We start from the raw sequence: 15,685 nt of genomic DNA on the forward strand, positions 1-15,685 counted from the left end.
TCAGAAGAAATTGGTATGATCCTCCATGATGAAGAAGGCTTGATCGTCTTCGCGTCGTGCCACCATCAAAACTGATTCTGAACTGGCAACCAACATGATCCAGCAGCTGGAGATTAATTGGTCCCCGACGGCCTCTATTATCGGCGAGACATAAATTCTTCTTGCACAAGACAAACAGTACTTCATTGGCACATTTCGCCGAGCAGGAAACAGCGTTGCTCATCGCCTAGCTCAAATAGGTCACCATGAAATGCAAACAATTAGGCTGAGGTTTGGTCTTCATGAGATTCCTTTGCCGTACGATTGAATCACCATGAAATCTCTTTTACCCCACAAAAAAAAGGTTAAAGGAAGTGAGAAAAAAAAAAGAAGGCTCTCTGCTAGAAAGTACTTAGAACATCTCTAACCGATCCCCTATAATTTAGAGGAGAATACAGTCAAGTATCCTTTAGCTTATATTTGGCTCATGCATTTCGCCGAACACTTGCAATGTAGCACACACAACACACATGCACGCTAGAAGGTGGCTCTCGATCGTGTGGCCTCGTGTCGCAGAGCCGACCAATGGCAGTACCTAGCGGCAAGGCGACCACTGCGGTGCTGAGACCGTCTGTACCAATGCTCCTGTTTAAATAAATGGTGAGCATCTTTGGCAGCGCCGACGATTGGATAGTACCACCTCGCCATCGTACAAGAACAGATCCCCGGTGACCGTGCCATCCTCCAAAAGCACAAGCAGGAGGTGGAACACACTCCGGCACATGCGACGTCATCTGGACACGACGAAGCGGAGCTCCTCTTGGACCTGCATTTCGATCACTACCCGGAGCTGCTATCGGGGAGGCGGTGGAGTGCAACCGAGTGTCGATGATGGGGCCGACGGGAGGAGAGCCGTCGAGCTAGAGACAAGGAGGAGGGGCGTCGCCTGGGCCGGCGACGATGGAAAGAACAAAAAATATTTAAAAAAATATTGCTGAAATCCCACCGAAATCTGGTGGTAGGAGTTTGGCGGGGCTGCGGGTGCCAGCGGTGGCGTGTGGTGGCCACTGGCCAATGGAGGCAAGGAGGGCGGCGCCGGAATGGATGCGGTCCAGCGGCGCATAGCGTAGGAAAGAATGGAGGCAATAAAATATAATCCACGGATGGGCGGATGGCTATATTTAAGGGCCATCGAGGATAAATTATCCCATCTAACCATTATAAGGGATCGGTTAGATGCCTAGAAGAGGAAAACATAATTTATTCTGTTCTAACCGATTATGGAGGATTGGTTAGAGATGCTCTTTGCTTGAACAGGCAAGGGAAGTGGTCATCAATTGTAAGAAGGCTTTGCTAAATAGTTTGATGTGTTGCAATGTCAGTGGTGAAACTTGTGTATTAACGTCCTATTATGAATTCTGAATCGATATTATGTCTAAGTATTTTCTGAATCACATTTCCGTGTTAAATTTATAAAATGCAGTGACAAGTATACCAGAAGATCTAGCGAGGTCTCTACTGTAGAGCAACCACACTGTTTGTTTTGTTGTCACTTTAACAGCATACACAAACTCAAATATTGTATTGGCTTGGCCACATCGGCAACATCTGTCGCTACTCCTATCCACTTGATGAGATGGTGTCGATAGTCCGAGCCTAATATACCAAATAGACTTCGCATTAAAGCCTAACATCTAAAGTCGGAGGCCTCAACCAAGCCACAATGCCGGGGCTGGGCCACACATTGGTCCGGTGCACTCTCAGAGGCGGCGGCCGCCATCTTCCACCGGTCCATCTTCAGAACAGGAACAGACGCATCGACCTTTCTAGGCCTGCCGTCAATGCCACCATGACGCCAAACAACGGCACCCTCCTGCGCGAGTCCGTCGACCCGCATCAAACGCCGAGACTCCACTGCGCCACGTCGTCAAGATTTGCCACCGTCGATGTGGACTCGACCACTGGGCCCTTCCAGTTAGCACCTGCTTCAAAACAATGCCCCGAGAAGGGAGAACGATATTGAAGATGCCCTCATCGTCCGATCCGGAAAGACCCAGTTCTAGGGTTTCCCCCCGAGCATCCCGAACGTGGTGCTGCGACCTGTAACAATGATGCCTCGAGAAGGGAACGACGTCATAGACGCCGCCATCGTTCGTCATGACTGTAGTCGGCGTGATTTTCAATGGAAGCCCCCCCTCCCCCGACCTCGCAGCTGAGTGGAACCAAACGGAGCCTCGCCGTATATATCCTTAAAAACAAAATGTTGGTTAGTTTATGAGGCTCGAAATTGCGGCAATAGCAGGAGAAGGCATGGTGTCATACTGTTATCTCCTGTTCTCGCCATGGTTCTCTTTTTTTTTCTTTTTTTAGGAAAGGTTCTCGCCATGGTGCCTTCTATGCAGCGCAAGAGGAGGCTGCCAGCGGAGTATTTAACCAAAAACTACCACATTTCATGGAAACATGTCCAGAAACTACCACTTTATGAATTTGTGCCAAAAATTACCACTTTTTTGCTAATTGGTGACTAAAAACTACCATGTCGGGAATGTGCCCGATTCGCCTCTTCTAAACGCCTTTCTGACTGGATGGGCACACAAGTCAGGTTGACCGTTATAAATGGGGCCCACACGTCAACCCTCTTCCTCCTCCTCTCTCTCTCTTTCTTTGGCATTTCTACAAACACCTCGTGTGCACCTGCAAGCCATCTCTGCCGCCGACCACTTCCGCCTCCTCGTCCTCGCGATCGTCGTGGTCGGGGTTGGCCCCGACAGAGCCCTCGGGGATGTCGCGCTGGAGCCGGCGCACTGTGGTCTCGGGTAGCAGCAACACCTTCTGGCCCGGGAAGAGCGGCTCGAGCGGGCGCACGATGGTGTCGTGCGGGTTGCGGAAGACGTCTGGGTGCGCGAGCCAGAGGCCCGGCGGGTGGTTGCTGACGACGACGCAGGCGAGCACCACGCCCGCATACACCTCCACGATGCCGCTCCAGAGCACCACCCGCACCACCGAGTCGGCCGACCACGTGGAGTCGGTGCTTGCGCTGAGCTCCACCGACGCCGCGTACCCGTCGGGCGCCTCCCCCCATGAGGTACGGCTGGCCGTGCTGTTGCAGCTTCCGCCGCCGCCACGACGAGCCATGGTTGATGTGTAACTGGGGAGGAGATGGATGGATCGATCAGGTGGAGAGCTTTGCTCGGCGAAGCGTGCGAGGGTACATATAGCAGAGGCAGGAAGGGTCTTGCCATGGCTCCTCGGTGTTGTTGTCGGCTTGTTCTTGTCGATGCGAAGCTCCTCGCGATCATCAAAGCTATGTGCTCTTTCTTGTTGCCTGGCCATTGGAAGCGTCGACCGATGGGAGCAGGCTGCACGCCCGCACGTCGGCGGGTGGTGCACACGAGGTGTTTGTAGAAATGCCAAAGAAAGGGAGAGAGGAGGAAGAAGGGGAGCAACTAGTTAACGAGCGCTCCTTCGGGAGCCTCGCAACGATCAGCGTCATTTGGCGCGCTCTCAGCCATTTGCCACGTGTCGCGCTCTAGACGGTCCCTTCGGATTTTGTTTTTTTATTTTTCTGCACGTGTTTTCGGCTTTTTAAACGGTTTTTTTCTGGTTTTTTCCGACGTTTTGGTTTTCCCCCGGTCTTTCTTAGCTTTTCGATCAAAAAAATTTAAAAAAAAATTGGGCGAAAAAACGCGTTTTCTTTTTTTCTCTTTCGCGAAAGTCACGGTTTTTCTTCCGCGAGAGGCACGGTTTTGCTTTAGCAAGAGTCACGGCCGTGCCTTTCGGAAACGAAAAAAACACGTTTTTTGTTTTTTTTTCCTTTTGCGAGAGTCACGGTTTTGCTTCCGCGAGAGGCACGGTTGTACTTTCGCGAGAGTCACAGCCATGCCTCTCGGAAAGGGAAAAATAAAACGCGTTTTTTGTTGTTTTTTCTTTCGGGAGAGTCACGGTTTTGCTTTCGCGAAAGTCACGGCCGTGCCTCTCGGAAAGGGAAAAAAATACGCGTTTTTCTGTTTTTCTTTCTTTCGCGAGAGTCACGGTTTTGCTTTCGCGAGAGGCACGGTTGTGCTTTCGCGAGAGTCACGGCCGTGCCTCTCAAAAACGAAAAAAAACGCGTTTTCTGTTTTTTTTCCTTTCACGAGTCACAGTTTTGCTTCCACGAGAGGCACGGTTGTGATTTCACGAGAGGCACGGACGTGCCCCTTTCGGAAAGAGAAAAAAACCATGCTTCTGGTCCAGTTTTTTCGCCCGGTTTTTTTCATCCGGTTTTTTCGTGAAAAAAAAAGTTCGTCAAAACCTATCAACATGGGATCTAGTTTTGAAAATCTCGACGCGAGGAATCCAACGATGAAAACGGTTCGAGATTTGGACGCACAGTTTAAGAGATAAAACGTTTTGAATAAACGAATCTACGAAAAAAGGGAAAACTCCCAGGTTGCGACAAGTGGCGCGCTGCATGTGCGTCACTTGTCGCGACCTGGAAAAGTGGAGTGCTCTTTGCAACGAGTACTCCTTAGTTAGTGATTTCGAGGAAGAAGAGGGTTGACGTGTGGGCCTCACTTGTAATAACGGTCAAAGTTAACGGTCAATCTGACTTGTGGGCCCATCACGTCAGAAAGGCGTTTAGAAGAGGCAAATCGGGCATTTTTCCGACATGGTAATTTTTAGTTACGGATTAGAAAAAAATGGTAGTTTTGGCATAAATTCGTAAGATGATAGTTTCTAGGCATGTTTGTATGAAATGTGGTAGTTTTTGGTTAATTTTTTTTTGAGACAATTTTGGTTAAATACTCCTGCCAGCGCTTCCAGTTCCAGGCTTAGGGCCTCTTTGGATTGAAGGATTTTCATAGGAATATTGGAGGATTCCAATCCATTGGATTTTTTCCTGAAGAAGCCCTTTGGATCAAAGGAACCACACCTCCAAAATTCCTATGGATGCATTCCTACACCTCAATCCTATAGGAATTTCAACATCCACTATAACCTCTTTTTTACACTGATTCGCGTAGGATCGAGGCACTTTTCCTGTGTTTTTCCTGTGTTCCATCCAAATGACCATTCTTGTAGTTTTCCTCTATTTTGTAATCCTCTGTTTTGCACCTACAATCCCGTCAAATTCCTGTGTTTTTTGAATTCCTTTGTTTTCTAATCCTGTGATCCAAAGAAGCCCTTATTGCTGGGCCTAATTTCCATGGGCCGAGAACCTAGGCTGAGAGAGAGAGACAGAAAATTTCCTCTAAAAAAGAGGGGAAAAGGAAACGCACGAGCAGAGCTCGTCGTCTTGGGCGTGGCGGTGCTCTGCTCCATCGATCCCCACCCCACCCAAATCGGAGCCACGCTCGCCGGCGGGATCCTCCTCCACCACCGCCCTAATTCCTCCCTCCAAGCCTCCTCTCCATCCCGGACCTCCGCCACTGCGGAGTGGCTGGCCGGGGACTCTTGGCGCCGGAGACGGGAGCGGGGCATCGCCGGCGACCGGAGAGGAGAGTCGAGGGGAGGCTCGCGCTTCGGAAACGGTCGTCTTCGCCGTCGTCCCGGAGCCGTGGGCGCACGCGCGGCGGAGCTAGGGGAGGCCACGGCCAGGGGCCACTGCGGTAAGCGGGCGACTGTACTGACACACCACTGCAAATCTGAGGACTTGTACGGATAGCTGTAGGTATGTGTCTATAGGTTCTAGGGTTACAGGGGCGCAGGGGGAAGCTATTGCAATAAAAGAGAAATACTTAGTAAATTGATTTTGTGTGTGTTTTTAGACTTGTTGAGTTCGGTGGAATTGAGGTAGTTGGAAAGGTAAATCCAAGAAACACATGATAACTGTAGGTGACTTTCCAAATCTTTTGAAAATTGCCGTATTAAAGAACTTGAAGTTCGAGGAAAGCCCTGTAAATTTTGCGATACTTGTGGGTGACCTGCAAGAAAATATGTTTGCTAAGTGATACACATTTTTGCAGAGAAGTATTAATGTAGATTTATGTATTTGCACCACACCATGTAAAGATAGATTTTAACCAACCATGTAACTTCATTCTCATGAGAATAAAGTAAGGAGAACTCTAATTTCAGTAGTAAGTCCATTGTGATATAATATCCAGCAAAACTGGCCTACTTTAACAAAAACCGGGCTGCAAATGCTCTAGGATTGCTGTCACCAGACCATTCAATGTTCCATCAACCTTCCAAGTAGGGTTATCTGAAAAGTGAAACATATTTTAATGAATGAGGATCAACGAAATGCCTGTACAACAGAACTACTTTATTTAGAAATGATGATGTGAATTCTTCTCTAGGACAAACAGACAAAAGGGTAGAGGTAGCTATCATTCGAACTTACGTGTGTTGGAATCTTGTACAGAGTTCGGTTCCCCACGGTGTAATTGCCATGGATGAGCAGTTCATCCTCCGTGTGCCCCCTTCTGTGGCAGAGCAGATCGAGCGTCTTATGAACGAATCTGCTGCCGGCTCATCCTCCAACCCCGAGGATGCCTCCCTCGACCTCTCCTTCTCAGGTGACCCCCGCCTCTCTTCATCTTTGCCCCGCAAATTCTACTTCCCGTTTTCGCGGCAAATTGTTGTAGAGTGGTAGAACTGTGGATCTGAGGAGCAACCGAGACAGGGTATTTCTCAGAGAATACACTGAAAGAGAGACGGACATTTGTTAGATAGTTTGCTGGCGGAGCAGCATGCCAGCATGCGGTTTGACGAACTCATGCGGTTTGACGAACTACTAACTGGTATTGGAGTACCCTGCCCTAGCGATATGCCAATATCTAGCACTACTGGCTCTCATCATGGTACTCCCTCCGTCCCAAAATTCTTGTCTTAGATTTGTCTAAATACGGATGTATCAGGTCACGTTTTAGTATTAGGTACATCCGTATCTAGACAAATATAAGACAAGAATTTTGGGACGGAGGGAGTATATCGGTATGTGTTAAGTGTTCTTGGTAGTTTGGAGCGAACAGCCCATCGCTGGCCGGCCGGCGATTACACGCTTCATTGTGCTATCTCCTATCTGAAACATGAATAAAGTGAACCATGATTAGCACTGTATTTGTTGATGCCCTAGATTTGCACTGATAGGTTGGAATGTGTTCTTAGCAGATTAGTCTGTTGTAACTGTCTCATTAACACAATTCAAATGAGCGTTGCTCACGCAGATTAAATAGATAATTGAAGTATCACCATATCACAAAACTCCACACCTGTGTTGTTTCTTTGTAGCTCAACGGTTGCTGCATTCTAGATATTTATCTGCGGATGAGATGAGATCAGTTTGAAGATCTCACTTAACTGTTTTCTGTGTTTGTTTTCCCTTTTCCACAAGTTACTGGGATTGCATTTTTTGGCTCAGATGTGCTCAACTTGCCTTATTTATAACCAGTCTATATTGGCAACAAAAAAGAAACTTGGGTCAGTAAATATATGATTCTGAAAATCTTAGGCTTTTTCATAGTGGCATGCCAGGCTCTTACTAGACAACCTCTGTAGTTATACCCTTCAAATGCTGATAAATTAATTCATGCCAAACTTTAGATGTAGCATTGTGTAGGTGCATATTCAGTTTATGCGTTTCATTTCCTGAAATTACAACGCAATGGTCTCTCTTGGTTTTTGAGAATACAACTTACTATAGTAGTATATAATTGTTATCAGGACTGATCTTTACTTAATCTTTATCGCCTTCTGGTTGATGGTATTTTTCCTCCTACAGATGATGGAAGAAGTGGCACATTTATGATTGGTAACCAGAGCTTTCCTGCATCTCTCTTGGATCTCCCAACTGTTGTGGAGTCGTATAAGACATATGATGATTCATTCTTAGTTAAAGCTGCTGATATTGGTCAGGTAAAAGTGAAGGTTTTCGTATATATCTCATTAATTTGTAGGCCTTATAATCATTTTAAACTGGAACAGATGGTAATGGTAAGAGAAGATGTTGATCCTGCTCCAGAAGAAGTTGAATACAAGCATGGACTTACTCCTCCAATGAGGGATGCACGTAGGCGACGTTATCGCAGAGAGCCTGGCTTGAATGTATATATGAATTGACTACTCTTCAGCTATAGTTTTTTCATGTTGATTGAAATATACTGTTAATCAGGATGCTAAAGTTTGCATGCACTCATTTTTGCAGGCAGAGCTTGTTCACCGAGTTGAGAAGGATCTTATAAGTATTATGCATGGAGTGTCTGTCAGTATCCTTTTGGTCCGTGAGATATGCAAAATGTTTCACCTTATTGCAATGGAATAAATGGCAGTAATTTGTTTCTTTCTGTACTGTTTGGTTGGTAGTTTTGCACTTCCATTGTCTCATCATCAACTTCCTAATGCACAAACTGCTTGCCCTTCACTTTAGAAATCATTATGTCTATATGTACTTCCCTTGTTGATAAAGATAATGTTGTGAATCTCCTAATCATGCCATTATAGTGATTGCGTATAGATGTTTCCAAACCTAACCTTGTTAAAAGATCGATACTGACGTCATAGGTTTTGTATCATGATTGCATTGTGTTCATTGGTCAAACCATCATAGAAAGGAAATCTCGCCATTTGTATGCCAACCTGTCTACGTATAAACTTCTTTAACTTGTTTGTAGAAGGTGGTGAAGGTGGGGGTGGTGAAGGTGGTGACCGCAAGAAAGCTGCACCAGCTCCTGCACCCAAGCCAGACGCTCAAGAGCCTGCTGCAAATGGCGAAGAAGCTGAGCCTGAGAGGAGTGACTCTGACGATTCGGAGAACTGAAGTGGACCAGAATAGATACTGCAGCTGCCGTTGGCCGCGCAGTCTGGTGAATTAAGCGATTCAGATCAGAGAAAGTGTATTTTTACCAAGCAAGGGCGCTTGTTGTCTTTTTAGGACCTATTGGTTATCATCTGAATAATATTAGGAGTGTGCGACTTTGCACCATGGTGGAAGAGGTCATAAGGGTGATTGTAACTGCTGCTATTTCCTGAATTTTGCACTCCAGTTCGGTTACTTCCAACGACGAATTTGATGAGATATCACCATAATTTTAGTCTAGCCAATGCGCGAGAAGATATAGGGCAGCTCAGGGTGATATGCGAAGAATTTTTTCTTTTTTTTACACAAATGGTCCATCACTACTTTTGGTACAACTCTGATAGATTTGATTTATCTTTTGGAAATATTCTGATGTCTGCAATAGTAGCATGTGCATATAAGTAACCATTCTCCTGATTTACCAGTATGTGGAATCTCTGTTATCTCTATAAGTAAGTTCGTAACATTGCCCTGCGTATGTTTTTCTTGTATATTCATTGTACTTCTGAGCATGTTCTCTTATGTTTTAAGTTGTATTAAAAATCATGCAAATTTCTGTAGATAGTGTGGCTGTTTGTACCTCATCAGCGAATTGCTTTGCAAAATGATCTTGATTTGCACTCTTTCCTCCTATAGCCTTGTAGTGCTGCCATGAAGCAAAGCGGAACTAGGTGGTTGAAAAGTGCCTGCAGAGGCCAAGCTTTTCCACATCTCAAAAAAAATCTGAAAAAAGTGTTCATCTGGACATATATTTGTACTCACTCCGTTCGGAATTACTCGTCTAAGAAATGAATGTATCTAGATGTATTTTAGTTGTAGATACATCCATTTTTATAACAAGTAATTCCGAACGGAGGTAGTAGTATGCATGTATAAAATTTTATGAACATATATAGTCATATGTGATGTACACAAAAACACAAATACACAGATTAAAATAGATCTTTTCTTTGTTGTATTTGGGGTCAGATATTTGTCTTTCTTCTGTAGCATGCAAATAATTAAACTAGTTTTTTTTGAACATCGGTACAGACGCAAGCGCTCATATACACGCGCATACACTCACCCCTTTGAACGCACACACGCACACCCTACCCCTATAAGCACCTCCGAAAGACTGAACCGGCATATCATCTTGAGATTTACGAAGTCACCGTAGGCACTTTATCGTCTCCTCCCACTGAATGCGCATCGCCGGAAATAATTAAACTAGTTGATGAAATTTTATCATACTTGAAGAATATGCATATGTATTTGTAGATTTTTTTATTTTTTTTTTGCAAAATGAGCTCCATGGTGAATGGAGTTGGGCCTTTGCAACGCCACACCTGCTAGGTGGTGCCTTATTTAAGGCGCCGACTATGGGCATCTTCCTCCTTGGCTTTTATTTTTATTTTTATTTTCTGCTGGTTCGTAAAAAAAATTCTGCTGGTTCGTATGTTGAATGTATGCATTGTCCATGCTTTGCCATCATGGTGTTGCAAAGACCGAGTTTAATTATGGTCTTAGGGTGATGCATTAACGAAATTGCCAATTATAGAAAATCACCATGCACTTTAGTAATGTTCTAGTCGCTCTATGATGCAAGAGGACATGGTTATTATTTGTGTGTAATGTCTTTAAGTTGATACGACATCAGATTAAGGAGCATGCAAATGATTGGTTCAAGGCCTCACTGTAGGAGAACATACATACTCACAAGTCATAAACATTTGGCAACTAGAGAAGAGTGATAAGAGATGTGTATTTATGAAGTGTTGATGCTTCTATATTTACTCTTGCTGGTACTGTATGGAGCACACAAAGGATTGGTTCGAGACCTAACTGCAGGAGAAGATATATACTCACAAGTGATAAACATTTGGGAACTAAAGAATAATGAGATATGGGTATTTATGAAGTGTTGGTGCTTCTCTATTTACTCCTGCTCTTGTAGGACACTAACCCTTTCTTTTTACCATAGCCCTAGCCCATCATTTTGTGGTTTTCTCAAATAAGAGCAAGCACCCCTAGCAAAAAAAAAAGCGTCCTTCCCGGTCTTCCACCGAGTCCATCCCATATATGCCTCGCTTCCCATCACAAGCCAAATGAAGAATCAGTTTAGGTTTGTGCGTGTCGGCTCCTCTTCTTTTCCTTGTAATAAAGTGGAACAAATCGAGAAACCATGTTCTCTCTCTTGTTAATTAGTTCATTAGTTTGGAATGGAAGGTAATGGGACGTGACAAGGTGTGGAACTAGCTCTTGCACGGAGGCGCATAGAGAGTCTATGTCACTGTTATTTGAGTTGCACTGGCAGAGCACTTAGATTCACTTATCTTCTAACTCTAAGCACACCCGCAAAAAAAACTCTAAGCACAACATCTTGGAAATAAAGGGCCTGCACATGCTGAGTATCTTGTGCTGGACGTGCTGGAGAATTGCCTGTATCGTGACTTTAACATAACTTATTTGGCTCTATGTTGCTATAAATTGCCAAGAAGATTGGCCATAGTCATTTAGTAAGGATATACTCCCTCCGCCCAGAATTATTTGATGCTCAAAAGAATGTATCTAGCACCGAAATACTTCTAGATACATTTGTTTGAGCGTCAACTAATTCTGAATTGAGAAAGTATCCATTTGAATTTGCTTGTGATACCATGCAAGCATTGCTACAGCTTAAGACCATGCTTTCTCTGACGGACAAAAAATCATATTGCACACTCGTCATCATGTTAATGTCAATGATGTGGGTCCATGGTTGATGGGTAACAGTTCGCCTACATAACAACATGATCTCTGATCAGCACCCACTAGAAACCCGTTTACGTCTATGACGTGTGCCTATCGCAAATGGTTTCTTGTTTATCTCATGTGTGATATCTCTATGTCGTAAAGGGTTTTTTCCAATTTGCCCATCCACATGTTCTTGAAACTTATGCATTTTTTATGTAGGAAAAAATCCAATGAAAATTGGTTTCCAAAATTGGTTGGTACCAAGATTTTGGTAATCCTCATGATTTTTGACCGATTATGTGGACATTTTACTTGATATATGAATAACTTATGGAAATAAAGGTATGAAGCATCTTCTTCCTTTTGTCTAGAGATGTGAACATTTTAACCTTTAGTCCCAAACAAGTTGGGGTAGGCTAGAGGTGAAACTCATAAGATCTCACAACTAAATCATGGTTCTATCACATGGATAGCAAGCTTCCACACATCCCTTGTCCATGGCTAGTTCTCTGGTGGTACTCCAGTCCTTCAGATCCCTCTTTACAGACTCCTCTCATGTCAAGTTCGGTCTATCCTAACCTCTCTTGACACTATCAGCACCCTTTAGCCTTTCGCTATGCACTGGCGCATCTGGAGGCCTGGATATGTCCAAACCTTCTTAGACGATGTTGAACAAGCTTCTCTTCAATCGGCGCTACCCCAACTCTATCTCGTATACATCATTTCGGACTTGGCCCTTTCTTGTGTGGCCACACATCCATCTCAACATGCGCATATCCGCCACACCTAACTGTTGAACATGTCGTCTTTTAGTTGGCCAACACTCAGCGTCATACAACATAGCAGGTCGAACAGCCGTCCTATAAAACTTGCCTTTAACTATATTTTTAAAATAAAAAAATGAACTATAGGCGGTAAATGGGCCGGCAACCTAATTTGACTGAGATAAACACCTATGCAACACCTAGGATGGCCCAATCTTCTCCAAAAAAAACCTGGGAAGGCCCAAGGGTTGGGTTGGGTTGTGCCAGGTGATGCACAAACAGACCGCACCTAGTCCACGCATCAATGCCACTACACTGTCGGTTGACGCTGACAGCACAAGAAGTTTGCCCAGCAAGCACGCACAGGGTTATGAATGAGACGACCAGAAACCTGTGTCAGTTTGTATGGATCGATTGTCTGGCACGAGGAGGAGCAATTTGAGGAAATGTCACACTTTTACTGGGACTTTGCCGCATCTATGGTGCCGCGCCGTGTTCGCCGGGAAAGAGGGATTTTACAAATCCTTTCGAATTATTGAGAATACTATTATATCCATTTGAATTTCCAACGCAAGTGCACCCACTAAAAATTTCTGCCCCCTTGCTCTCAAAGAAATTCCAGTAGGCATCACCGAAGAGGATAGCGTGCCATCGTTCCACGAGGTCATAGGAGCGGCAACATCTTTAATGTCAGCTTCTAAGTTGTACTAGTGAGCAATATGCATGCAGAGCTTGCCTATGTAGTTTTTCTCTCGTACTCAAGGTGCCACACATTTTGATCTGCATCTTTCTCGAAATGTTCACGGTTTAAGTTTTAGCGGAACGCGAAATCAATGGGAAAGGCAACGGAAAGACACACTCATTTAACTTTAATAGGTGCACGGCAAAAATCTGTGATTGCCCATTATTGAAAACCACCCGTCACATTGAAAATGTTATGATATCTTTATGGTGCAAAAGGACATGGTTATATTTTCACATTAAGACGCATCCTAGGGTGAAGGGTATACACACATTCAAGACATGATTGCAGGAGAACATATACGCACAAACATTTGATAACTACAGGAGAATGACTACAGATGGGTATTTAACTATTTATAAAGTGATGTTGTTCTCTGTTTGCTCATGCTCTCTTACGATGCTAACTCCGTCCTTTACGGTATCCCACCATCTCCTTCACGGAGGTCTTTTTGTACAATCCATCTTATATATGCACCACTCCCACCATAAATAGAGACGAGGAATCAATTTAGGTTTAGGGTATTCTAGCTCCTCTCCTTCTCTACACAGCAAAGAGGAATGCATCGAGCAAATTGTTATTCTCGATCACTTGTTAGCATTACCTAGGCATGAGAGGTATTAGGAAGCGAGAAGGTGCAGAACAAAGCCTTCCACGAAGATGTCGTGAGTGTAGCCATTAATTTATAATGGCGTTATGCTTGAATACTCACGCATGTATACACTTGGCATGCCTTTCACGTACTATGTGCAGGTTGTCTTTCTACGACGACTGCAATTCTAGTGTTCACAAATTGACCCACCTTTTCAACAGCATTGATTTATCTGCTTTTGCTCTGTTTCCAAGTGCTACAGTGCTCTTCTAGCTACTTTGATGCAACTCTGGATAGTTTAGTCGATTTGTAAATCTATCACAAAGATGAGTAGGATTATTTTTCATGTTGCTACTTCCTTTATTTGCATATGTACTCATTAGATTGAAATTTTGTATGAGATGTATCGCATTGTGCAAAATTCTCACTTGTGCCATTTCTAGACATCCAAGGTTGGAATCTTAAAGTGTGGTAGTAAGAACTATATATAATTTTTTTTCTACGATACTTTAGAGTCTTTCTATTATATTGTTGAATCTACATAGAATGGGTTAGTAGGTTCAAAAATTAAGTAGTCTAATTTAATTTCTCGTTTCATTACATCCACTTAATTTTAATCGGGTCAAAATAAAAAAAAACATGACAATTCTTGACCAAAGAATCCGTGCACAAGTGGCGCTCATGTTGCAAGTATACTGTCCTCTTGTAGGGCTTATACATGATTAGTTATCTAGATCCTTCTTTTACATGGTACAATCATACATGCTCACATGCACGCACAAATACTTATCCCTATGAACACATGCATGCACAACCTATTTTTATGAGTACCTCCGAGATACCGAGGAATCGCCATAGACACCTCGTAGTTGACGGAAACGTCTCCTCACACTGAACGAACATCGTTAAAAAGCCTGAAACAAATCCAAAAAAATGCGAGCACCAGTGTCAATTCTAGTACTTGATTCCTGATGGGTTGCTTCCACCACAAAGGAACCTAACCATCTAAACTACACTCAGTTCGCAGTTATCTTGATACCTGGCATATGCGGAAATCATCAAGCCCAGCAGAACCATCAATGACCAGTATGACTCACTAGCGTCTCATTCTAAGCCATTGAAATAATATGTTTACATCATGGTCGATGAAACACACATTCTTGAACTGCAGCATCTAGAGCCGCATTAACATAAGATGCACATTGTCAACATGTTTTGCTTCGAGGATATGTGATATTAAGTAATATGTTAAACTTATATTGTTATGTAATATTTTATTATTGATATATCATTAAGACTTATCCTTACAACATGTATGTTCAATGCATAATTTTTTTTAGCAAAAGGCACACATGGGTAATTTCAACTATTATTTATTTTAATCTTCAACGAGAATAACTATCTGCACCTAACTTTGTGTATGTGACCGGTGCTCCTAAATTCTCCATGTCATCAAATGTCTCTCTTTGTCACGTACTCCCTCCGTTCGGAATTACTTGTCTCGGATATGGATGTATCTAGAATTAAAATACATCTAGATACATCCATTTCTGCGACAAGTAATTCCGAACAGAAGGAGTACATTTTAAAGTTGAACCAGCACCTATGCACATTAACAGCCCCCATTCCCTTCCCATCGACTTTTTAAGAAGTTAATTTGCCACCATTGGTTGATTAGCAGTTATTCTGCTCTTTCTACTTTTCGCTTGCTATCTCGTTAACCTAGCCATAGAATGGGAAAGATAAGTACCAGAAGAGAGGTAACAACTATAAGGCATCTCATGTATGGGTTACTCATACTTTACATGGGGGAAGCAGATATTTAGATTTATATTGGAAAAATAGTTAGCGGCAACATATGAGTTGCACAAAGTTAATTTTACTTTACATCCGTCTGGCTGGCATAATGCCCACATAACCCTCAGAATTTTTGTGCATATGGTGAAAGTTGGGGATTCATGCACTTAATAAACCGGTGAATACTCATTGCAAAAAGAAGTATGAAGGTCCACACAATTTGCATTGCCGAAATGCTTCTCACCTTATACAATATAACGCACACACATAATTTTGTAGTTGGCGCACCAGAATCACAACAGATTTTCCTTACAATA

General features: G+C 43.6%; 1 protein-coding gene across 1 annotated transcript; it reads left to right on the forward strand.

The window, feature by feature from the left end:
* The first annotated feature begins 1,702 nt into the window (after positions 1-1,702).
* Positions 1,703-9,159, forward strand: LOC123148992 (uncharacterized). Its single transcript, XM_044568526.1, has 7 exons — positions 1,703-1,953; positions 5,727-5,763; positions 6,326-6,479; positions 7,685-7,818; positions 7,888-8,007; positions 8,108-8,183; positions 8,574-9,159. Exons 1-7 carry the CDS (start codon positions 1,703-1,705, stop codon positions 8,717-8,719), a joined length of 918 nt encoding a protein of 305 aa, XP_044424461.1. The 3' UTR covers positions 8,720-9,159.
* Positions 9,160-15,685: the final 6,526 nt, after the last annotated feature.

This window comes from Triticum aestivum, chromosome 7A (assembly GCF_018294505.1).
Source record: "Triticum aestivum cultivar Chinese Spring chromosome 7A, IWGSC CS RefSeq v2.1, whole genome shotgun sequence".
Taxonomy (NCBI): domain Eukaryota; kingdom Viridiplantae; phylum Streptophyta; class Magnoliopsida; order Poales; family Poaceae; genus Triticum; species Triticum aestivum.